At 45.1% G+C, this 24,687-nt stretch overlaps 1 protein-coding gene across 3 annotated transcripts in view; it reads right to left on the reverse strand.

Annotated features, from left to right (window-relative positions):
* Positions 1-24,687, reverse strand: part of VEPH1 (ventricular zone expressed PH domain containing 1) — a 192,773-nt gene that overhangs the window by 115,495 nt on the left and 52,591 nt on the right. For all 3 annotated transcript variants that reach the window (XM_078869577.1, XM_078869576.1, XM_078869578.1), the window contains exons 3-4: positions 16,782-16,994; positions 1,828-2,002 (exon numbers count right to left, since the gene is read on the reverse strand). In XM_078869577.1, the coding sequence (XP_078725703.1) occupies positions 1,828-2,002; positions 16,782-16,994 (388 nt within the window). The remainder of the gene's footprint in view (positions 1-1,827; positions 2,003-16,781; positions 16,995-24,687) is intronic.

Consider the following 24,687-nt stretch of genomic DNA (forward strand, 5'->3'; position numbering starts at 1 on the left):
ACCCGTTTTGTGTGTGTGTGTGTGTTATATGTGTGTGCTCATGTGCACCGCGCAAACGACGGAAATGAAATTGCTGAAGCAACACGTCTTTGTGAATGGATGGCCATGAATAGATGCCATATACACAAAATCCAATTATCCGTCTTTGCTTTATAGTCACGGATATTCCCTTCTTCAGCAGCATCATCCTCATAATTGCTTATTAGGCCTAGAGTAAAACATCCTTACAAATCCAAGTGTCTCAGCTAGCATGAAGCTCAGGCATCAAAATTATAATGGTAGGAACCTCCTGGTTCCACCAGCCCACAGGGGATTATTGTGTCCGTCCGTCGTGCATCCAAAAATGGGAGGGGTGGGGCTGGGTGGAGAGGGGAGGGTGGGGAGGGGCTGGGTGGGGAGGGGAGGGGCTGGGTGGGGAGGGTGGGGAGGGGCTGGGTGCGGAATACACCACGCCGCTGTTGACCCTGGCCATTGACCGAGCAACCCAACGTTCCGACCAGCTCCCTCCGCAGGAATGTTTTCACGATCGGAAGGACCGTGTCTGCTCAATTCCGTGTGCAACTCCAAATGGTTTGAGCAAAATGCTGTAGAAGTGTGTAAATTAATACTTGATTCACCCGACAGACAAGTCTAACACCCAAAAAAAGAGATAAGTAAATGCGTATAGATGGCAGATATACAGATATAGGGGTGGAGCGGTGGTGCAGTGGTTTGCACGCTCGCACAATGAGTCCAAAAATCACACCTTACTTCCCAGCCACGCCTAACGCTCGTGTCGAGTGATGTTACTGATCCATATTTCATGGCCGGTGAGGTACACTGATTGTAAGATGTTCCCTATTTTTAGGCACATTTGTATGTTTATTAAATGCAATTATCAAATTTATTCCATCATTTAGATTTTGATCCTGGTCCCACATGTTTGCTCCCTCCCACTGCCCCCCCCCCCCCATCAGCCCACACTGACCAACGTGGTGAGGTTTGGTCAAAACAAGCAAAAACAGCATGGGGAGGCCTTTATCCAACAGCGGCTTAACAGAGGGTTGTAAGTCATGGCTCATTGTTTAAAGTCAAGAAAATAGCCGAACACTTGGGAATAGGGAATTCCACTGCTGGCTCATGGATGATGTAATGCCGCAGTGGTCAGCACACTGGCCTTGCAATGCAGAGGTAACCCGGTGGATCTCCCTCCCAGCAAGGTAGTTGAACCAATGGTGCAAGTTTCTAAAACACCCCACGCCTCCTCCGTCCATCCGATGGTATAAATACGATCGACCACGATTAGTCGATCAACATGACCAATGTTATGGGGTGTAGATTGTGTACTCCCACATTTGCCAAGACATCCGGCCATCATGGCAGAGTAAGACCAAGGTGATCTAGAGAGCCCCACTGAAATACAGACTTTTCCGGCAACAGTGTCGTACGCGAGCAATTGCAGGGGCTGTGTCTTTACCTCGCTGCTGTCTCAGCTCAGGGGGACCTGGCGACGTTTGAAACTAAAAACTGTTTAAACTATAAATGAGCTCTAGAGCTCTTTTTCAGAAGCGACCTGGCCACAAATGATAGCGCAACGAAGTGGCTTATCACGTGGAAATGTATAACAGCCAAATACTCTAAACGCACGTTGATTAGAAATGTGGAGGGGAAAAAACCGGAGGACCCGGAGAAAAAAAAAATCCGCACGACCACGAGGTGAGTGAGAGAGAGAGAGACACGCAAACTCCGAAATATAACAGCAGGCGTCAGGGTCGGGTTCGAACCCACGGCCTCCTTGCACACCGGGCGAGGTTGGTCAACGTCCCCCTGGCCACCGTGGTGCGGTACCTGCGATGACGCTGTCAGCCACCGCCTCCACGTGCTGGCCCAGGAGGGGGGCCTGCCCCATGGCGGCCAGGGCGATCACGCTGGACATGCTCCTCGTAACCTCCGCGTCGCCCCTCCACAGAAACCTCACCGCCACCGGCACGGCCACGCGCATCATGGCCGCCCGTCCGTAGTTCTACGCGCGAGATATCGGGACGGAGAAAAGGCAAACGTGTAAACGAGCGGCAAAGGGGGGAGAGGGTTTGCCGTGAAACGTGAGTTTGGCCATGTGTGTAAATACGTGCATGTTGAACTCCTTTCGCACCGTATGTAGCCAACCGTGCCAATCGAAGGTGCGTGGGCGAAGGAGGGAAGGACAACAAACTAAACTTAAAAGAGCAGTTCCAAAGAAATGAGGTTTTCAGGACACACGTTCGTTGACCGAAAACGACGCGAAGCTACGTTGTTTCTGAGCGTAAAGGGGCCCTTGCAATGACAGACGTGACTTGAGTGCGCTAACACTGTAACCACGGCGTTCCCCTCAAGTACCCGATTAGTGTGGCTTAAGATGCGTACAGCGATGGATATATGTCATCCTCATGAACATCAAGATGGTTGCGGTGGTAGATACATATGGGAGTGGTAGGCCGCGTGTGGCCACGGAATAAGAAATAAAGTCGTTGGGCATATCTACACCCCCCCCCTCACTCCTTCCGCAACAAAGTCTGCTTTTGTGTAAGACGGCTGGGTGGGTGAGAGAGTGGCAGAGCATGTCACTCACTGTGGATAGGTAATACCTCAAATTCAACCCATCATCCTTCTTAGTCATATATAATTCACATTCATACCACTTTACAATGGCTGTTGACCTAGGGACAGGCTGTTCCCAGGAATGTGGAATTTCCACAGCTGGCGAAGGGCCACCGGTACAGATGAGCGCAACACATTGCTCATTTGAGCATGAGGTCAGATTCTGACATTAAAATTCTGTGGTGCATTTACTAAGTCCATCCCTCAGCTCCCAGCTTCAGATGGCCACTCCAAATTGCTGCCACCAAATGAGTTGATGAGCGTATCTGAAAATGCTGCACATCAGAGATTGGACATTTAGTGTGGGATAGGGGGGGGGCAATCAGGAATGAACATGACCGAGAGTAAGCCTGCTATGGAGATGGAGTCATAAAATACGCCCATGTTCGAGATCTAGGTGACTCGTCGCATTGCAAAACCGTGAGAGATAGGGGTGGCTTGGGGAGCCCTTCATCCAGCTGTGGATAGATGATGGCCATTAATGATGAAGCAGGAAAGGGCGATGGAGAGACCTGCATATGGGGTAATTACTCAGGGGTAAGGTCAGGATTTATACCGCAGTGCTATAAAAATGGGTCAGGTTCAGAGTGGAGAAAGATGTTAGTCGCATGCAAAGGAAACAAAATGGCGCTCATGGTGACTTTTATTTATTACCAGGTCAGAGCCCACAGAGACCAGAAGTCTCATATTCAAGGGGAGAACTGGAGAAAAACAGAGGAAGGTCTTAACTCATGAACTTGGCCAGGCAGAGGAAGCGAACAACGCACGTGGCCACAGTGAGGGGTTGCAGATAGTGCAAGCAGAAATACTCAAGCTGCCGCCAAAATCTCTCTCGGTGCCGTTATGCAACACGTGAGCTGGTTTTGTTATACCCGCAGTCGGCACTGCAGTATGCACGTGTATAGCATACGATTGTAATAATCATATAATTTATAACGTGCGCAACGTTGCGGACCGAAGAGGCAATTCTGAGGCACGGAGGTGAGCTCAGTGTCAGGTCGCGTCGCGCGGTTCCAGGGAGACTCGCGGTTAAATGTCGAGCTGAAGAGGTGGTATTTGAACGAAGAAAATTATTGTTCGTTACGGATGTGAATAGGGATGGCGCTCCAAATGACGGGGGCTGCGACGGAGGTTCTAAATGTATACGATATTAGACGTGTATAGCACACGTATAGCATGTGTAGTTCGGTAGACTTGGAGAGCTGTTTAGTTGTGGTTGAGGCCATATGTACCTGCGGTGACATCCACACGGGTAGCTTGCCTCTTCAATTGGTTCCCCCAAATCAATCCCAACCACAAGCTTCTGCTGTAAACACTCGCTGGAGATGTTTACGGTCAAACGTCCAGTACTTCGCAATTCGCAGGAAACACAAATGACACACGCACTGAAAGCATGCTCGGTGTGTGTGTTACTCAGAAGACGTGTGGCAGCATTAAGAACTCAGTCGCACACTTAAACTGAATTTACTTTGCTTTGTACATTGAATTTGAAAAGCAATTGTTCTTCTTTATGAAGCCAACTGACAGCTCACTGAAACAGTGTTCCTGTCGCAAAATATATTCTCTTTTTTTTATCAACATTGAGGCGCCAGAAGAATAATGTACACACACTGACAAGTCGTGGTGGATTATCCAACAATAACACCGCATTTCAATGAACCGCAGAATTCGAGCATATACTCCAATTGTCAGCCACCCACCCTCACCACTCACCCCATTTCTACTCTTTTAAACAACTCAAGTGGGCTGCCAACTCGTGCCAGAGCCCGAGTTCTCATCTCACCACCCGGGGCCTGCTCTGATTTCTACGTCAGAATTTGGATCGAGTGTAAATGCGAGTTTCTGGCAAAGACCTGCCCAACTTCGTGCGGTAACTCAAGTAGTTCAGAATCATTTTTTTTTATTTAAAGCTTTTGTGACTGCAGGGATTCATAGTCTTGGTTCTTTCGGTAAAGTCACGTAGAAGGGAAATAATAAAATAATAAAATTACATTTAAAAATATAAAAACCGTAACTTTTTTCAAATTTTCTTGCTGTGGATTTCAAACCTGATGATGATTGCTTGTGTTGCAGTCGAAAAGTCGTGAGAATTTTTATTGTTTTATATTTATATTATTTTATTATTTCCCTTCTACGTGACTTTACTGAAAGAACCAAGAATATCATTATTTTTGTTTAAATGTATGTATACTGGAGGAATTCGATTAGCTATAAAAAAAACTATTTTTCACAGATGTCGAGTAGGGGCGGATCAGAATTTTTACGACAACAACCAATACAAAAACACGATAGGAGTGCAAAGTATACGGAAGGTAAGCAAATAACCAAAAATATATACAAAGTAAACTAAACTATTTAATTTTACCAGGTAAAGCCCACTGAGCTATTAACTTCCAATTCAGAAGCGACCTGGTCACAAATGCTAGCTCAAACGAAGTGGCTTATCATGCGAAAATCTGAAGCAGCCAAATTAATCTAATAATAATAATGAAAACGCTTGGTGGATGGTGAATCGACACATGTCTAATATCGGTTACAGCAGTAAGTTTTTTTTTACATATATATCAATATATCCCATAACGCTCGCCTATATCTCACAACGCACGTGCGTAGCGCTACGTCTGCGGGGGGGAATGGATCCGTGCCGTGGAATTCGTTTCGCAGGCGTCACAGGAAGCTGCCTGCCGCCGTCTAGCAACTCCTCTCTCGGGCGCTGCATTGCATCACCACGCAGCCGGAGCGAAGCACCACGCGGGGTTCAGCATCCTGCGACGAGCCCTAACGTCTTTCGCTGGGCCAGATGTCAAATCCGGAGATGCCGGGAGGAGCTCTTTCGCAAGCGAGCCAAGTTTTTCTTGGTTCGTACGGCCTGGCGATGTAGATCATGCAGAGCATCTACGACTACGATGTCGCATTCGTGTGGTCGTGCCAGAGACAGCCGCGTCAGAGTGTATCGCTGTGATGATGTCTCCTTCGTATTTGTGGATCGAGCATTGCGTCGTTATACGTTGCACGGTCTGTTCTGGATGACCACAGTCGCACGCTACTGGAGAGATTTTTAAATATCCATTTGTGCATCGTCAGGTATCCGCATCTGCTGCCATGGTTTGTGCAAGTTTCACAGTTAACCGGTTCCATTTTTCGGCGCGTCAGTTGAACCAATGGGAACGTTTCTTAAATCCCATCGCCTCTGTTCACCGAGCAATATATATATGGATAGCAACATTAGCTGATCGGCAGGCCGCGTATGGTAGGCTAATGTATGGGTATTCCCACATCTTCCAAGATATCTTGCCGGCATAGAAGAGTGGCCCAAAACAACCTCTAGTGGGGCCCTCTAGAGCTCTCTCTCTGTAGAATGAAGACAAAGACCCCCCCCCCCACCCATATAGCCTCACCAGATTCTGGGGCAAATTCTACGAGCAAACACCTATGAAGGCCGGCACGGCACACGAGGCCAGTACCACGCCCGGCCACCTTTATCTCCCGAGTGGTAATGTTTACACATCGCTCCAGGTACTCGTTTGAGGCTGAGTCGACCTAGGGGAGGCCTAGAACCGGTTCAGATAATCGTAATTGGTGTTGGTCACGAGCAGGAATCGAACTCGTTTCATTAGGTTCATAGCGCAGCGCTCTTACGACTGCACCACCACTCCCCACTCTCTATGACGTTCGGGCATCCACACAGAGTTCTCCACAGAACAACCACTCTATAGGATAACCACTCTATAGGACGACCACTCTATAGGACGACCACTCTATAGGATGACCACTCTATAGGATGACCACTCTATAGGATGACCACTCTATAGGACAACCACTCAATAGGATGACCACTCTATAGGATGACCACTCTATAAGATGACCACTCTCTCAAACAACCACTGTATTGGATGACCACTCTATAGGGCAATCACTCTATAGGATAAGCACTGCAGCCTCTCTGTATAGCATAACCACTATATAGGACAACCACTCTATAGGATAACCACTTTATAGGACACACACTCTATAGGATAACCACTCTATAGGATAGTCACTCTATAGGATAACCACTTTCTAGTATAACCACTCTATAAGACAACCACTCTATAGGATAACCACTCTATAGGACAACCACTCTATAGGATAAGCACTGCAGCTTCACTCTATAGAATCACCGCTCTATAGGACAACCACTCTATAGGATAATCACTCTATAGGATAACCACTCTATAGGACAACCACTCTATAGGATGACCACTGCAGCTTCTCTCTATAGGACAACCACTCTATAGGATAACCACTCTATAGGACAACCACTCTATAGGATAACCACTCTATAGGACAACCACTCTACAAGATAACCACTTGCAGCCTATAGCTCTACCGAACTGAGTGATGTCCCAGTCTCCGTGCGTGCCTATAGAGTTTCGGCAGAAGAGTTAGATGACAACATCTGTTTGCCTTCTCATCCAACAGAGATGCATATTTAGAAGTGTGAAGAATACTTGTCAACCGACATCCTGGAAACGCTTGCAAATGAGATGTTCCACATCGCGAGGGTTTGTCCGGGTGAAAGATTTTTTTACTTCAAAAGAAAATGCAGTCACGTGTGTACGTAAGTTCTTGTACATGTAATCATTTCATTTCATGTCTTTGTTGGTGTCAGTTTTGTTTTGTTTCACAGAGTTCCGTGGATGACTCCACACCAGCAGCACGCGTCTCGATAAATCACTGTGACCATTATTTGAAGCTGTAATTGAACAAAACTACACTCAATTGTAGCACTCAAATTATTGCCTAACAACATTCGAACAAAAACCTCCAACAAATCGCAAATTGCATGATCGTTTCAAATGGAATATCCTGTCGTAAAAACACAATTGTGGAGTACACACATACACACACACGTAAAGTAATGTCTTCGTGTAATCGTTTCCATATTTGCTGACTCTTGACGGCCGGTTCCTGTAAAACGGGAGACGTCTTGAGAGTTGAGCAATCTGTTTTCAAGGAGTTGGCAACAGGTGCAAATGATTACAGGAGCAAGGAGGAGGGCACTTGGAGTCTCCCAAAATGAGGCCAAACGAAAGGTCGTCAATCCACATCGAGTACAGGGAGACACCGGGGCAAACCGTACGAGTACAGCCCCTCGCAGCGTGGGCAATTAAATACATCACGGTAACTGATTAATGGCTCAAATTGCCGTACATGCGTAGGTCATGCCAAGGAAGCCGATTAATCAGTTCTTAGACGAATGCATAATATTCCAAGCCAAACTATGTCAAGTGATGTTATGCATTCCGTGGAGATTAACTCGTGAAAAAAAAAGTTTTAAAAAAATGTGCAGCGCTTGCTCGCATCACCGCTGGCCGTAGCGCTTGGTTTAAGACGGAGCTCTTTGAGAACCCCTATAGAGGGTGGAGATTTTGGCCTACTCTTCCACGCTAGCCAGATGTCTTGGAAGAGATCGAAGTATCCGCACTTTACCCCACCACACAGGACCTGCATGCCGACTGACTCTAGTGTACCTGTTTAATCTGCTGGGTAGACAGAGGCGTGGGAGATTTAAAAAGAAACTTGCACCATTCTTGCAGCTGCCTTGCCGGGAGATTGAACCGGCGGCAAGCCACGGCAGCCTCGCCAAAGCATGTAACGCCTTAATGTAACAATTATTACATAATTATAATGTCATTTATTTACCCAGGAAAGCCCTTCATGCGTCCAAAGTCCCCTTTTCCAGTGGGTCCTGAATTGGGATGTTTCGCCAGTTCTATTTACTTTGTGTTTGGCATGTGGGTGGACAAACAAAGTATCTGGGAAGAATTTACACTATGAGACCTCCTTTACCAGTGGCAAAATATAGTAGTAGGTTTTTACCCTTTAAACTGGTACAAAATTGACACCTTTATACAAGGCATCATGTTTGCAATAACCGCAACACAAGCAGTCAAAATGCAAACAAAAAGAAACAACTCTGATAATGGTAATGATACGCACTGTCCCTGAAGTTATACAAGGCATCATGCAAACATGATGCCTTGTATAAAGGTGTCATTTTTGTACCAGTTTAAAGGGTAAAACCCTACTACTATCTGGGAAGACTCAAGTTCTGTAACTTGGTCATGCTCAAATTTCGGCGGAGTTAAATTCACTTTCAAATACGTAATCAACGGGGCTATGCGTTAATTGTGTGTTGACCGACTCTCTGTGTTGCATTACATTACATTTCGATATTTTACTAGGTTATTTAATTTTTGTGTGTCTTTCTCCTGATTTTCAAGCTTGCGTGCCGTGCCGCGTCGTCATCTTACTTGCAGCATCACGTTGTCGTCCACTCATTGATATGCTATTTTTTTCTCTGCCTCCTCCCTCTCTCCGCCCCCGCCCCCCTCTCTATATTTAAGGCCCCGTCACAGAAACGACCTCTCTCTTTGTGCCGATATGTGTCCTCTCTCTGTGTGTCCTTGGGATGTCTGTCTGCTTGTATGTCTGTCTATAGTTTTCTAGTTAGATTTTTGTTGCTATTTCTTTTATGCCTGATGATGATTGCTTGTGTTGCAATCGAAACGTCGTAATATGCTATTATTTAATTTATTATTTTATCTTTAGACGTGACTTTACCGAAAGAACCAAAGAATAATTCCTGCAGTCACGAAAGCTCCAAAATTTAAATTAAGATTAAATTCACGACTCCACTTCCGGACTGAATCTCCACAATGCCTGGGGTTTCCAGGCAGTCCCCATGAGTTGCAATGACGACATCCTTCTGGTGAGGCCTCAACGCTGCCGAGTCTCTGAGCTCTGATGAGATCGGGCACATTCCTGGTGACGTAAACATGACACTAATGAATTATTTTACGAAATGTATTTTATTGAATTGGTGATTGGGCCAAGGAATGCACTGTCAGGGGTTGCAGCTTGTTTGTCCTTACAATAACCAATGTTCTCACAATACACTGTGCTAGCAATTTTTTTTATATTAGTGGGAATGTAAATTTATTTATTTCGTACTTTATTGGTACTCAATAGGGAATATTACATCACTAAGCATGTGCTTATTTAAAAACTGCCCATCGGAAATATTTTTTTACGTAATTCTCATCAGGCCCCATGATTTTTAGTGCAGAGTTCAAATCTTAGTACCTCTTTCTCTCTGGCCTCTCGCTTTATATGCTGTGCTCGAATAACCATGTCGCTCTTAATTTGGTTTTACCAGGTGAGGCTCATAGAGCTATACAGCTCTTTTTCAGAAGGAAGCTGGCCACAAATGATAGCTCAACGAAGTGGCTTATCATGTGGAAATGTATTCCAGACAAATACTCGAAACGCGTGTTTCTAAATATGGAGGGGAAAACCGGAGGTCTCCGAGAAAAATCCACGCGACCACAGAAAGAACACGCAAACTCCAAATATACAGCAGGCGTCAAGGACGGGATCGAACCCACTTCCTCCTGCATACCAGGAGAGGTAGTTAACATCTCGCTGCCGTGGAATATATAAATATCACTCGCTACCGATGTTATCCCCTGGCCAGGATCGAACTCAGCTCGCTGGATTCATGACGCAGTGTTATAACCACTGCGTCACCGCTCCGCCCTGGTTTTCACACAAGCATGGATTAAACAGTTTGTGGCTAATCTAAAATATCCACTTACAAACTCTGAGCCATATAGAGGCTATTGGCATCATCAGTTTAATCGGTGTTCCATTAGTTTCACGGGTGCTACGATAGTTTTATGATAATTAAATTTATTACACAACTTTAACGCCCCAATAAAGTAGACATTTGAGCAATAAATCCATTCATTTTATAGTCAATACATTAGTTCAGCCTTAACTGATTTGTACAGCAGTAAAACGTGTATATTTTGCACGTTGTATTTGTGATGTTCACATTGAAAGGATGACCGATGTTTGTCTAATACCATCGATTCCAATTAATCATCTTCACCGTTTACTTTGTGAAAACCTCACAATACCAGCCGAGCGCTCATTGCAATGCATTACTTTTGCTTTCAGCACGGGCTGACCTCCCAATGGCCCTGTCAGCATGGCTATGAAAAGCTCTGCCCTGCACGCTTATGCAAGAGACAGATGTTAGTGATACAGCACAGGCAGTGGTGCACAAGCAAAATAACACTGCCCTGTGTAGGAAATCAAAACGTACGATATGCAATGTTTGCGGCAACGATTCTTCTTCGTTATCTCTCTGCTACGAAGAACGATCATTACCCCTAGCGTTGCCTGATATGATATTATTACATATTATTTTTTCATATAAAGGTCGCAGTGTTATTGACGAATGTGTTGGAGTTCATTTTTTTCTCTCCTGCGCAAGGTGGACATTATAAGGGAAGTGGGGGGGGATAGACCAATATTTATTTCTCAGAGCCTCTTGGTCAACCTCTGGTGAGCCGAGCTGTAACCGTGCAGTCAATAACGTTGAGCGGGGGGGGTCACCGTCGCCATTTATAATCCAGACCGGGACACGAAGCCACTTTGTGGGCGATGCACTCTTAATCCGTGTGAAGCCGTGATGGCATCATCTTGCCCTGTGGGAGACCGGAAGGAAGCAAGGAAGGCTTCTTCACAATGCTGGCGACCCGCCTGATGAAGCCGGCTGCTGCAATCACCAGCGAAACGTCGAGCTCGAATTGTAAACGCGTTGCGTGCGCTGACTCGCCATCGCGCCGATGTGCTGAAGTTATCGCTAATTGAAATATTGTGTTCACGTGACAAGCCTTACTAATTGGCTGTGGTGGTGGTGGTGGAGTTTAGGACACATTTATATTTACGTGATCTAAACCCCCCCCCCCCCAAAAAAAACTTTATTACGAACATTAAAACATGACCCATTACACACGCTATGCATTTATTTTCTTGACTCAAAACCATCGCCTCACCCACTTACCCCACTCACTCCTCTCCTTGCTGTTGCCCTATGCAAGCCCCAAACATTTTCCGGCCATTTCAACTCCTCAAAAAGCCCCCTACTATTGTTTACGCCGAGTTTACCCAAGGTCACGTGACCTTCCCGTGGCCAAAAAAAAAACTGTAATGGGATCGTGGACCCTTTTTTCCAGCACAGAGAGACGCAACAATAAATTACTCCAGAGCCCCGCTGGGGGTTTTATCGTGTATTTCCACACCCCTGCTTTGCTGCTGAAAGAGGGGAGGGGGGCCACGTTGGGACAATGGCTTTGGTGGGGATCCATGCCCCTGGCTCAATGTCCGTTGCTGCCCATAAAGCAGCAGAGATAGACTGCGTTGCGTTAGAGTGCACGTGTGCTATGTTGTACGCGTGCATTTACATCCACTCCACTGCTGGATAAGGGCCTTGTTCTACTGTACTTCTATGCTCTGACATTAACTCTCCCCACCTTCACCAAAAAAACCCGCATTGTCCAGCGGGGGGGGGGGGGGTATGATCGACTAAATCCATGGCCCAGGAGGGGTGAGGAGGCCCTTATCCAGCAGCGCCGTAACAAAGGACTCTCTCTAGTGGCAATTACGAAACAAAAAAAGGCAGTGGATTAATTGTGTCATAAATATTATCACTGATATTAAAATAGTATCATTAAATAAATATTTGAGTTTTGTTACGTGTTGATATATCTATCTTGATGAAACATGTCCAGTAACATTTCGTGCTGTTATAATTATTGTATCAGATATGATACTGACATAGATGACGTAATGCATGTTGCCGTACAAATATTTAAAGCTTAAAAACTGTTAAATATTTTTCGGCTTTGTGCTTTTAAGAAAGTGTAGGTCAAAAGTAATTCAGTCGAAGGCTTTGTAACCAGAAAGAAAAAGATTGGAATTGAACGGAATTTATATTCAGACAAAATACGTCTCCAGTCTTCTTGGTTCTTTCGGTAAAGTCACGTAGAAGGGAAGTAATAAAATAATAAAAATAAAACATAATAAAATTATTCTCACGACGTTTCGGCCACAACGCAAGCAGCCGTCTTTACCGAAAGAACCAAAAAGATGAATCCCTGCAGTCACGAAAGCTTTAAATCGAAATTTATACGTCTCCAGTGTCTGACAATGCGGTTATAGATGTCTCCTAGACACAACAGACTCCATGCTGCCAAGTCCAGCAGACCCATGGGGCCTGTGGCTCCAAGATATATTAAAGAACCAATAACATTTCGATTTAAAGCTTTCGTGACTGCAGGGATTCATATTCTTGGATCTTTCGGTAAAGTCACGTAGAAGGGAAATAATAAAATAATTAAAATAAAACGTAACAAAAATCTCACGACAGGACGCTGTCTTTCCGACAGACCTGTTCTTCACCTGAGGACGGCTGCTTGTGTTGTGGCCGAAACGTCGTGAGAATGTTATTATTGTTTTATTTTTATTATTTTATTATTTCCCTTCTACGTGACTTTACCGAAAGATCCAAGAACATGGTCAAATCAAACAAAAACTCCATTCTGTGTCTCCACATCATCATCATGATCATGATCAGCAGCCATGGTCAATCCACTGCTGGATGAAAGCCTCAAGTCACCACCACCTCTCATAGTTCCACGAGACAACAACACACCCAGCACCTGCACACGAGCCAGTTTCATCGCTCCATTTCCTCAGAGGCCATCCTCTCAGACACATTCTTGGCGTGTCTCCATATACCAAAATATGTGTATATATATAAACATACGTTGGCTTTCAAGACCAATATAATCCAGCAGAATGTATTAAAGCACACAAACTCTGGACCAGTTTCGACCTTCTGGGTGTCATCAGTAGTCAGGCTTGTTAAAAAAATGCTGCTGGATTCCCAGGAGTTATTGGCAAGAGCACTCTATCGAAACTATTGGGACCACATTCAACGCAAAATTCGTTCCCGTTTACATGCGGAGACAGAACGGAGTTCTGCTTATAAAATGCGTTTACCCATAATGCTCTGAGAACAAGGTCACTCATTGCTGTCCGCTCCAATTACCACTGTTTCAGCTCCGATTATAATCCATGGTGAATTTGTCAGCACATTTGACTTACAATCCAGAGGTCGCCGGTTCGATTCAGTCGTCCGGCGCAGCGGCTGAATTAACCCCCCCCCCCACCCCCATCACGTCTCTATACACCCAGCGATCAGCTGGTCGTGTGTGGTGGGATAAAGTGTGCGTACCCCCACTTCTTCCAATACGTCTGTCCAGCATGTGAAGAGTAGACAAAACACTTTCTCGAGCTCCCCTTAAGAGAAGCCCTTTCCTCCAGCAGCGGTGTGATCAAGAAATTGCAGGGCTGCACCATTTCCCTGTTATCCGGCGGCAAGAGCTTTCCTGTCGAGCACACACAGAGCCTTGCGTAGATGATCATTCCCATTGCCTTTCCTGCTTGGGGCCATGCCGGCGTGGGTTTAATAAAAAAAAAATCGCCCGTTGACACAAGCAGAGCGAGCAGCTGGAGATTCATCACGGTAAGAGGGCTGGCAAGTAATTCCACACGCAGAGAGGTCCTTATTCTCGCGGTGTCCACGTAGAGAGAACTGTGTGGGCTCTCCTTCCGTTGCACTGCACGTGCGTCTGGCTTAGAGTATGAGAAATGGCGGGCGCGCGTGTACTCTGGAAGTGCTGATGATCGCAATTTTTGCCTGCTGGCTCAAGATAAATGAACACACAAAGTAATTTTGTGAACGAAATATTGTACATTTACATTAGAATATTACTTTTAAAGTTAAGGGGTGGTGTAGACCGTGCCCATCATCTCTACAGGTGTCGGTAAAATACATACCACTTTGTGATTATTATACTGTATATCGAGACTGGCTCCTGCCATAGTAATGTGCAATTTCCATCACTGGCTCAGGTCCATGAACACGGATTAACGGCTGAATCTTCTTCTTCCACGCATTTGTTCCACTCATGTGGGCTGAATGGAGACACTTTGACTGTCACTTGACTTTTTGGAGAGGCAGCAGTGTTTGTCATGGGAAGAATCGTCCCCTGCCATGAAAATGTGGAACTTCCACCGTGGGTATTGGATCACGAGCAAAAACAAGCACACTCTGCTCGTTTGAGCGTGTGAAAAATTGTGATGTCTTCACTGCGGATTCACTTGAACGCTGTTGTGTGGAGTATTTGCGGATTGTTCATGGCATCGTAAGAGCGGCTTGGAAGGAAAATAATAGCTCGAAGCACTCGGGAAAAGTCACCAAGTTGTTTTTTTTTAAAGGACAGCTAGAAAAAATATTCGACCAAAAAGGTATATTGAAGAATGTCCTTTGAAAGCCACTCGGTAAAGTTGGGCGGAGAATATGAGACAGCGGATTGAGGAACGCTATAGCAGGAAACGCAAGTGAGGAGATGTTTGATTTTAAAATCTGTCCGGCCAACCATAGATTTGGGAGAGATAATGAAAATGCAATGGGAATTGCTTTTAAACACGGCACTCTTTTTGACAGAGAATGCTTATGACAGATTGTCAAGACACGTAGTTTGGAGACATCTAAGAGCACGGGGGAATTGGAGAGTATGTGTTGGGAGGAATTTACCGTCATTGGCTAGAGCCGTGTTCAAATGCCCATGGCAGTGTCGGACTGGCTTACGATAAAAAGAGGTCTGTGACAGGGGAGTGTTCAGTCTCCAGTTCTATCGATCATTGTGATCAATACAATCTTGGGAAAGGTTCAGGAAGGATGATGCATCAGCCGGGCGATGACTGCGTTGTGGTGCAGAAGCTAAGGTAGAAGATAAGGGCACCACGGTAGCGAGATGTTAACTACCTCGCCTGCTATGCAAGGAGTCGTGGGTTCGATCCCGACCGTGACACTTGTATATTTGGAGTTTGCATGTTCTCTCTCTCCCCGTGGTCGCGTGAACGTTTCTCCGGGTCCTACGGGTTTTCTCTCCACATTTAGAAACACGCGTTTAGAGTATTTGGCTGCAATACATTTCCACATGATGATAAGCCACTTCGTTGAGCTTTCATTTGTAGCCAGGTCCACTTCTGAAAAAGAGCTATACATGCTGAGTGGGCCTTACCTGGTAACATAACGTGAATAAAGAGAGACGTGGTGATTTGGGGGGGGCGGTGTGAGGCGACAAATTATGGGAAATTAATAAGGGAACTTGGTAGTAGGGTCTTCTAAAGCATACACATCGAGATATTACTGTGTGTTAAAAGCAGTGTCTGCACAAAGAGACCGACAATGTTGATGATGACAGTGATGATGATGATGATGATGATAATAATGATGATGATGATAATAATGATGATGATGATGATGATGATATACACAAACATATGTTGTCTACCAATCAACCCCAGCAGTACCTGGACACACAGACCAGCGATACTAGTGATGACTGTGGTGACGATGATGGTATGGTGGTGGTGGTGGTGGTGGTGATGATAATGGTAGTGATGGTAACAATGACGATGAACAGGATGATGACGTCTCTAAACCACAACCACAGCACCGCACCTGCAGGACACAGATGGTGATGATGACGGTGGTGATGACGATGATGACATCTCTGCACCGCACCTGTAGGACGCAGCTGGTGATGATGATGATGACGGTGATGATAATGTTGGTGGTGGTGGTGATGATGATGATGAAAATGGTGGTGGTGATGGTGATGATGGTGGTGGTGGTGATGATGATGATGAACTCTCTGCACCACATCTGCAGCCTCCACACCTGCAGGATCCAGCTGCTGATAAAGGTGATGATGGTGGTGATGGTGGTTGTGATGATGATAATGGTGATGATGATGGTGGTGGTGATGATGATGATGATGATAACAGTGAAGATGATGATGACTGTGGTGATGATGATAATAACGATGATGGTGATGATGACGGTGGTGGTGATGACGATGACGACGACCCACACCTGCAGGATGGTGGTGATGGTGGTGGTGATGATGATGATAACGGTGAAGATGATGATGACTGTGGTGATGATGATGATGGTGGTGGTGGTGATGATGATGATAAAGGGTGGTGATGATGATGACGATGGTGATGGTGATGACGATGGTGATGGTGATGATGATAACGGTGATGATGATGATGATCATGACGACGACGACGACGACCCACACCTGCAGTACGCAGCTGGTGATGATGATGATGATGACTGTGGTGATGACGATGGTGATGATGATGGTGGTGGTGATGATCACGATGGTGGTGACGACGACGACGACCCACACCTGCAGTACGCAGCTGGTGATGTCCGCGGCCACCTTTGCGTGCGGCGAGTCCCCGCGTGGCGCGTGCGCGAGCGCCCTCTCGAGGCAGGCTCCCCACAGCGACGCGAGCGACGGCGCGTGCCTCTCCACGGAGCGCGTCTCGCGCAGCGCGGCCGTCACGCGCGTGATGCAGATCTCCACCACCGCCTGGTCGTTGTCGCTCCGCAGGTAGAGCTGCGGAGCGGAGGGGGTGCCACGGTGGGGGACATGTCAACTGCCTCGACCCCGAGGGGCAACTTGTAGAGAGGGTCTCCGTCGTGGGTTTCGATGCCGAACCCTGACGACGCAATGCGTTTTCTTTCCGTGGTTGTTCCACCTGGTGAAGATCGCTTGTGTTGCGATCGAAACGTCGTGATTTGTTTTATTTTATTTCTACCTACGTGACGTTACCGAAAGAACCAAAGAGTGTGGATTCCTGCAGTCACGAAAGCTTCAAATCAAGATTGTATATATTTCCCTTCTACGTGACTTTACCGAAAGAACCAAGAAGATGAATCCCTGCAGTCACGAAAGCTTTAAATCGAAATTCAAGCTTGTATATTTGGAGTTTGCGTCTCTCTCTCTCTCCGTGGCCGCGTGGATTTTAATCTCCGGGGTTTTGCCCTCCACGTTTAGCTGCGTGCGTTTTGGAGTATTTGGCTGCTATACATGTCCACATGGATAAGTCACTCCGTTGAGCTATCATTTGTGGCGATGTCGCTTCCGATAAAGAGCTACACAGCTCTGTGGGCCTTGCCTGCTCAAATACAAATGTGTTTTTCTTTTAATCGAGCGCAGGGCAAGGAACAAAAGAAGACATTCACACATCACCACTGTCACGGCTGCTATAGCGGCAGGTGGCACGATTTGAGCATCATCATCACCTGCTAATGATAGTGATGATCATGTTGAGTTTCATATATGTTGCGTCGTTGTTCGCGCAATTTGCATCTCACAATCGCCGAGGATCCGCAGACAAATTGGAAGGCTGCGGCGAGGCCGTGAGATGGTGCTCTCAACGATTGCCCAAAGTTCTGCAGTCCTCTACATATTAAGATGTTTTTTAACAATAAATTAGTGTCCAATCATGCGGGAGGAAACCGGAGCAGATTTGGAGAAAATTCACACGTGCGAGGGTGCAACACTCTATCCCGTACAGAACGAACAGATGACATTAGTCCGAACTTTGTGGGTAAACCAGTGTATGGCGCTTGCTCAAAGCCGACGGGAAGGGAGTTTCACACGAGATTTGTGTGAGCCACCGTCCCCCGCCTCCACAGCGCTGGGATTGCAGGCCACGTACATAGCCGCCACAACTCGGCATAGACACCCGATGTCGCGCCTCGAAATGTGCCCGTGTGTATGTGTGTTGAACTTCTTTCGCGCCGTACGTAGCCAGCCGCACTAATCGGAGGTGCGCGGGAAACGTCGTGATTTATTATTTTATTTTATTTCTATTATTACTTTTATTAATTTTAATTTTATTTTTTTACCTACGTGACTTCACCGAAAAAACCTAAGAGTGTGAGCGGGAAGGACGACAGACTAAACACAAAAAAAGCAGTTCTCAAGAGATGAGTTTTCAATCTGGATCATTTCAAAGTGCTTAGCTCCAGTGGCTTCCTAACATCGGAAGGAAGAGCGTTCCAGACGTGCGATGCGGTGACCACCATCTTTGTTCGACGTTCTAGCCAAAAGCCACCGCCGCAGCGGGGATGACTGGAGTTCGCGTGATGGTTTATGCTCCGTGACGGGATCAACGAGGTATCGTGGTTCATCTGTGTGACAAGCACTTTGTGCGTGACAGCACCGTCACTTCTCAGAGCACCCAACGCGTATACCGGCACTTGTCACTGACTGCGCCTCACACAAGAATAAAAAAACAAGTCCCGAAGCACTCACATAGTGAAGGAACACAGCACATCACAGAGGAGACACTCAGCTCCAATGAACCGATAAAGATTGCGCACACTAAAGTGTATAACAAACTAACGCTTAGAACTCGCATATCGTGACTGTTGCATGCTTAACATACGCGAAGTAAATTTCGATTTAAAGCTTTCGTTACTGCAGGGATTCATCTTCTTGGTTCTTTCGGTAAAGTCACGTAGAAGGGAGATAATAAAATAATAAAAATAAAACATGATAAAATAATAAAAATAAAACGTAATAAAAGAATAAAAATAAAACATGATAAAATAATAAAAATAAAACATAATAAAATAATAAAAATAAAACATAATAAAATAATATAATTCTCACGACGTTTCGACCACAACGCATTATTATCTCCCGTCTACGTGACTTTACCGAAAGAACCAAGAAGAAGAAAAAAAAGATACACGAAGTACAACATTGAATGACGTTTAAAAGAAGGTGAGTTGTCAAACATTGTACGTACGGGGGCATTGCTTTCGAGTGTGCAGGCGCTGCAACTGCACCAAGTGACCGTGCCGGCGATGCCGAACCAGTGAGTTTGAGTCTCTAGTTCTGGCTCCAGTGCCCTCTCGTTACCGCAGCCGTGCCCATGGTTGTCATCTCTTCATCGCGATGTTCGCCTTGCGAATGGCACGCAATTCCTACTCTCTCTCACTCTCTCTTCGCTTTCTCGACACAGGCACTGTTTGGCATGCTCGCTGACATTCTCTCAACGTCTAATCGAGCTTTGCAACTCGCAGTTGGCCGCCAAAGTGTTGGTTCTCGTTTCGATTTAAAGCTTTCGTGACTGCAGGGATTCATCTTCTTGGTTCTTTCGATAAAGTCACGTAGAATGGAAATAATAAAATAATTAAAATTAAACATAATAATATAATTCTCACAGAGTCTGTCTTCTCAACAGACCTGTTCTTCACCTGAAGACGGCTGCTTGCGTTGTAGCCGAAACGTCGTGAGAATTATTTTATTGTTTTATTTTTATTATTTTATTATTTCCATTCTACGTGACTTTACCGAAAGAACCAAGAAGATGTTGGTTCTCGCCTTAAAACATTTATGCCCACCGTCCAGGGTCGGGTCATGCCCTCTCAAGAAACAAACTTTCTCATTTTTAAGATAATTCTTTTTTTATTTCCCTTCTACGTGACTTTACCGAAAGAACCAAGAATATGAATCCATGCAGTCACGAAAGCTTTAAATCGAAATTTCTATTTTTATAAGAGGAAATAGTATTTACTGATCGTGGGCGTATTTACTCATCACGGTACTACTTTTAGTTTTTGAGTTTTAAATGGAAAGACAAACATACAAATATCTTTGAATAATTCAATAGTGGTAGTATGATGATGATGATGATGACGGCGGTGTGTGGATTTCCCATCGACACTGTGAATTCCCCTTGCAGACACAAATACTCAGAAATGAATTGGGCCAGCCGCATGAAACCTACCGAGGCGTTTTCTGTGTAAACAAATTATCATGACTTATGTGTTACAATTCAACTGTATCTAATTACTTACACAGTGCTGTGTGTGCGCGCGTGTGTGTTTGGCACCCGGTGTGCGTGAGAAGTTCTGCTCTTCATATTTTCAGTCTGTAAAGAAGACTTCTACTGAAAATTAATATCAGGCCAAATCATACCGGAAATGGTGCCAGAGTTGAGAATGGGGTTCATGAGAAGGAGACCTTTATTCTCTTAAGGGGCCCTCCATAAATGACGTCACGCGATTTTAGATGACTTTTTGACCCCCCCCCTCGTCACACGGCGTCACAAAAAGTCAGACCCCCCCCCCCTCAAATATGACGTCACAAAGCTCTGCCCTCCCCCCAAAAAAACATGCTTCAAATCACTTTAAACTATTGTCATTGTAGTGCGTATTTAATGTGCCGCTGCACTCTGATGTTTTAGGAGAAAACATTTATTAAAAAGTCTATTCAATTAAGTAGAACGTGTTGTCTATATTTATTTCAAGTTGCGCATTTTGATATGACGTCACATTTCTCACCCCCCCCCCCCCCCCTTCGTCACACATCGTCACAAATGTCTGACCCCCCACCCCCCTAGGTGCGTGACGTCATTTATGGACGGCCCCTAATTAATTTGTCATTTGTGGAGAAATACGCGACAGAGAGATGGTAACGAGTCTGCCTCGCGCTGGGTCATTCAAGTTTCATTTTAAAACACAGGCACCCAGCGTACACATGTGTGTTTAGGAGAGGAAATGATCTTCCCACACACTAATGTATGTCGCGATACCGAATGCGAAATCATTGTCACGTTTCAAACCTGGTTTTGAGTTGCCCGCAATCACAGTCTATATGTGTGGATGTGCACTATGATGTGAATCTTTTTCGATTTAAAGCTTTCGTGACTGCAGGGATTCATCTTCTTGGTTCTTTCGGTAAAGTCACGTAGAATGGAAATAATAAAATAATAAAATAAAACATAATTCATTCAGACGCTGTCTCCCCGACAGACCTGGTCTTCACCTGAGGACGGCTGCTTGCGTTGTGGCCGAAACGTCGTGAAAATTATTTTATGTTTTCTTTTATTATTTTATTATTTCCATTCTACGTGACTTTACCGAAAGAACCAAGAAGATGTGAATCTTGTCTTTGTATTTTTACGGCCTTTTATTCATTAACTCACTGCTGAATAAAGGCCACCCCGTGTCATGTCAGGTCATTGGGGTTGTTGTACCACATGGAGATGCAAATGGTGAATTTCCAGTTTTAGCAGTGCTGCTATTTACACACGCCACACCAGGCACTAAACGGAGGCTGAGTCAACTTACATGGAGCTCGGGTTCAGTTCATATATCACTCACCGCTAACATTGGCATTGGTTGGGAATCCAACTTAGGTCGCCGAGTTCATAGCTCGTTGCAATAACCATCCCACGACCGCCACCCCACATAGCTATCCGTATACACAGTCTTCAGTAAAAAAAAATGTTTAATGATGATCGATGTATTATAATTTGAAGGAGGTTCGTTGAAACCTTTTGGTTCATCTGATATAGTTGCCTCTTGACCAAGGGGTAAAATAGTTACACCGTGGTAAATTGTGTCCGCAATGGTATGGGGGGGGGGGTAAAATGTAGCCGCGAGTCTTGAACGCAAGGGGCCCTCCCGTGTGTGGTGGCGGACGTGTAACGCCGGTACCGGTCGATCGGCAGATGATTCTGCGCACAATATCTCTCACTATCTCGACGTGGTGTAGACTGGTTTCGAATTTAGAACTGCGCGCAAAAGGCTCACGGAGGGGCGATATCTCACGGAGGGAGCGCTGTGTGGCCTGTGATCAGAATTTTACCCACCATGCCCTTTTGCTGCTAACAACCTCGCTTCACAGGAGGCATTCGCTGCTGCTGGTCTCCGTTCTGCTCTGGGACTAATGATGGTAACGAGCTCACACGATGCTTAAATGTTAAATCATGGAAATTCCATGACTCCCGTCACAGATCCCAAGGCGAAAGGCACTCTGAGTAGCTGATTCCTGTTGAATGGGTTATTCACTTACAACTTTAAATCTGAAGTGGTAAACTAATTTAAATATTTTGAGAATTGTTCTGTGTGTACTCTGGTGTTATGAACTCTAACTGAACATGAAAATTCAGAGCTGTGACCTTCCAAGAATAGATTTTGCTTTTTTTTAACGATGTATTTTTTCATTGTTGTGCACACAGTCTATCTTGAGCACGGTCCCATATCCACTGTGCGTTCCAATCGTGCCTACTATTACTATTGTTACACATTGAAGTATGTTTGTACTGCAGGAATGTATGTGTAATGTCACCACGTGTTCGAGTTTATTTTGTTTTAACCAGGTGAGAATTCGAGGAACCAGAATGAGTCTCGTTTGCAAGAGTGGTCTTCCAGTAGGAGGTAATAATTTCTGTAAATAATCACAATTATTCAACAAACTATATTTTACATCATTAGACCTCCTTTGCCAGTACCAAAATATAATAACAGGGTTTTCCCCCTTTTTTTCTGGCAACAAAACTGAAACCTTTTTACAAGGAATCCCATGATGTAGATGCTTACCCGAGCCCTCATTACTCTGATTGTGCATTGTCTTTGAGCTGTACACCTTTTGGCGTCCTCTGTTCTAGCACCAATTGAGACGAGGCTCGAAAGAAAGCCGTCTCTGGTGTGGACCAATCAGTTTCAAAGACAATGCATATATTAGCAGTGTGTTTTTTGTTTGCATTTTGACCACAAATATTGTGGTTAATGCACACATGAGTCCTTGTAAAAAGGTTTCAGTTTAGTTGCGAGTAAAAAGGGGAAAACCCCTATTATTAAAATATATTTTGTTATTTTACCAGGTAAGTACCACTGAGCTACGTAACTTTTTTTTCTTCCAGAAGCGACCTGGCTATCACAAATGGTGGCTCAACGAAGTGGCTACTCGTGTGTAAATGTATTCGCAGCCTAATACTCTAAACGAATATTGATTCTAAATGTGGAGGGGAAAAACCGGAGGACCCGGATAAAAATCCACGCGACCACGGGGAGAACATACAAACTCCAAATATACCGGCGTCAGGGTTGGGATTGAACTTAGGCCCTCCGTTAAACTGGGCGAGGTAGTTACCGTATCGCGGGTATTTTTTTTAATTGACAAATTTGAACAGATGAGCAGTGAGAGAGAGACGATGCATTAATGTGAACCATATAATTAAAAGGATGATCATAAATATCCACAAAACAGGCACCATGCCTTCAACACCACGTAAACCAGTGTATGATGCCCTGCAAACTGACAAGAAACGAAACACCGTGCACGTTTTGTGTTGCGCAATGGGCAGAACTAACACGTTTTGAGCAGCAGATGGCAATATTTACCACAATTGAAACTCCGCACACAAGTACAGCTCTTTAGTGCAATGCATTAAAACGATACATTTACACGATACTCAACTTAGAACAGGTGCCTCAATGCACCCTCCTTAACGATTCGCTGAATTTATCATGAGCTTAATAATAAATATAAATCACTGAATTATGCATTGTTCTACCCATAGCAGTAAGTGTATATATCCGTTGAACAATAGAATAAAGGAGCATAGCCGTTTTTATTATATTTTGAGAATATATTCACTGGATTGGTGGTAGTAGCACATGCTCCTAATCCAGCACTGTGGAGGGAAGGGTTGGTGGACCACACAAGTTTTGCGAAACTCACTTCCCGTGTGCTTCGAGGTGCCATACCCTGGCTTGCCAGGAGGAGGCTGTACAGAAACATGTCGGCTGATATCGTGTTACTTTTGTATGGGATAGAGTGTTTCCCCCTTGCACGCGCAGGTTTTCTCGGGGTGCTCCAGTTTGCTGCTACACGTATAAACAGTCAATAATTAGCTAGAAACATCTTAATATGCTGTAGAGCTTGGCAATTGTTGGCATCGGTTCACCACATTTAGCTTTCCCAATTGTCGGTGCCTCCATGGCGCCTCTGAGTTGATCTCTCTTGTCAAGAGTGAACGAACGCTGTTTGACGGCGATGCATTTAATGTCAAATCATTGTCATTGTTGAATGCATGTTGTGTGTCCACAGAGATTTGACAAAAGAGCATCACAGATTAAAAGAGAAATTCCCCAAAATTAACGTTTCCAAAAGTTTTTTCTCAATAACTTTCTTTTATTGCTCCATAATAAAATTCTATACAAATCGTGTTTTGAAATACCGAATACGCTGAACGTTCACTTTCTGGTGAATGCACCCAGGCATAAATTTTGCTCCAAATTGACAATTCCAGAACCACAACGCTAGCCCGGGAAGATTACAGAACCACTCACTGTGTAGTGAAAATGAAATGCGTTAGAAAGACATGGGTACGGGTACGGGTACCCATTTGCGACCCTGGTGCGGCCGGGTACGGGTAGGCCGTGAGTCACTGGTGAGTAACCGTGTGTCACTCATTTCCCAACGTCTTGTCTCTTCTCAC

The sequence above is a fragment of the Lampetra fluviatilis genome, chromosome 28 (genome assembly GCF_964198595.1).
Source record: "Lampetra fluviatilis chromosome 28, kcLamFluv1.1, whole genome shotgun sequence".
In the NCBI taxonomy this organism is placed as follows: domain Eukaryota; kingdom Metazoa; phylum Chordata; class Hyperoartia; order Petromyzontiformes; family Petromyzontidae; genus Lampetra; species Lampetra fluviatilis.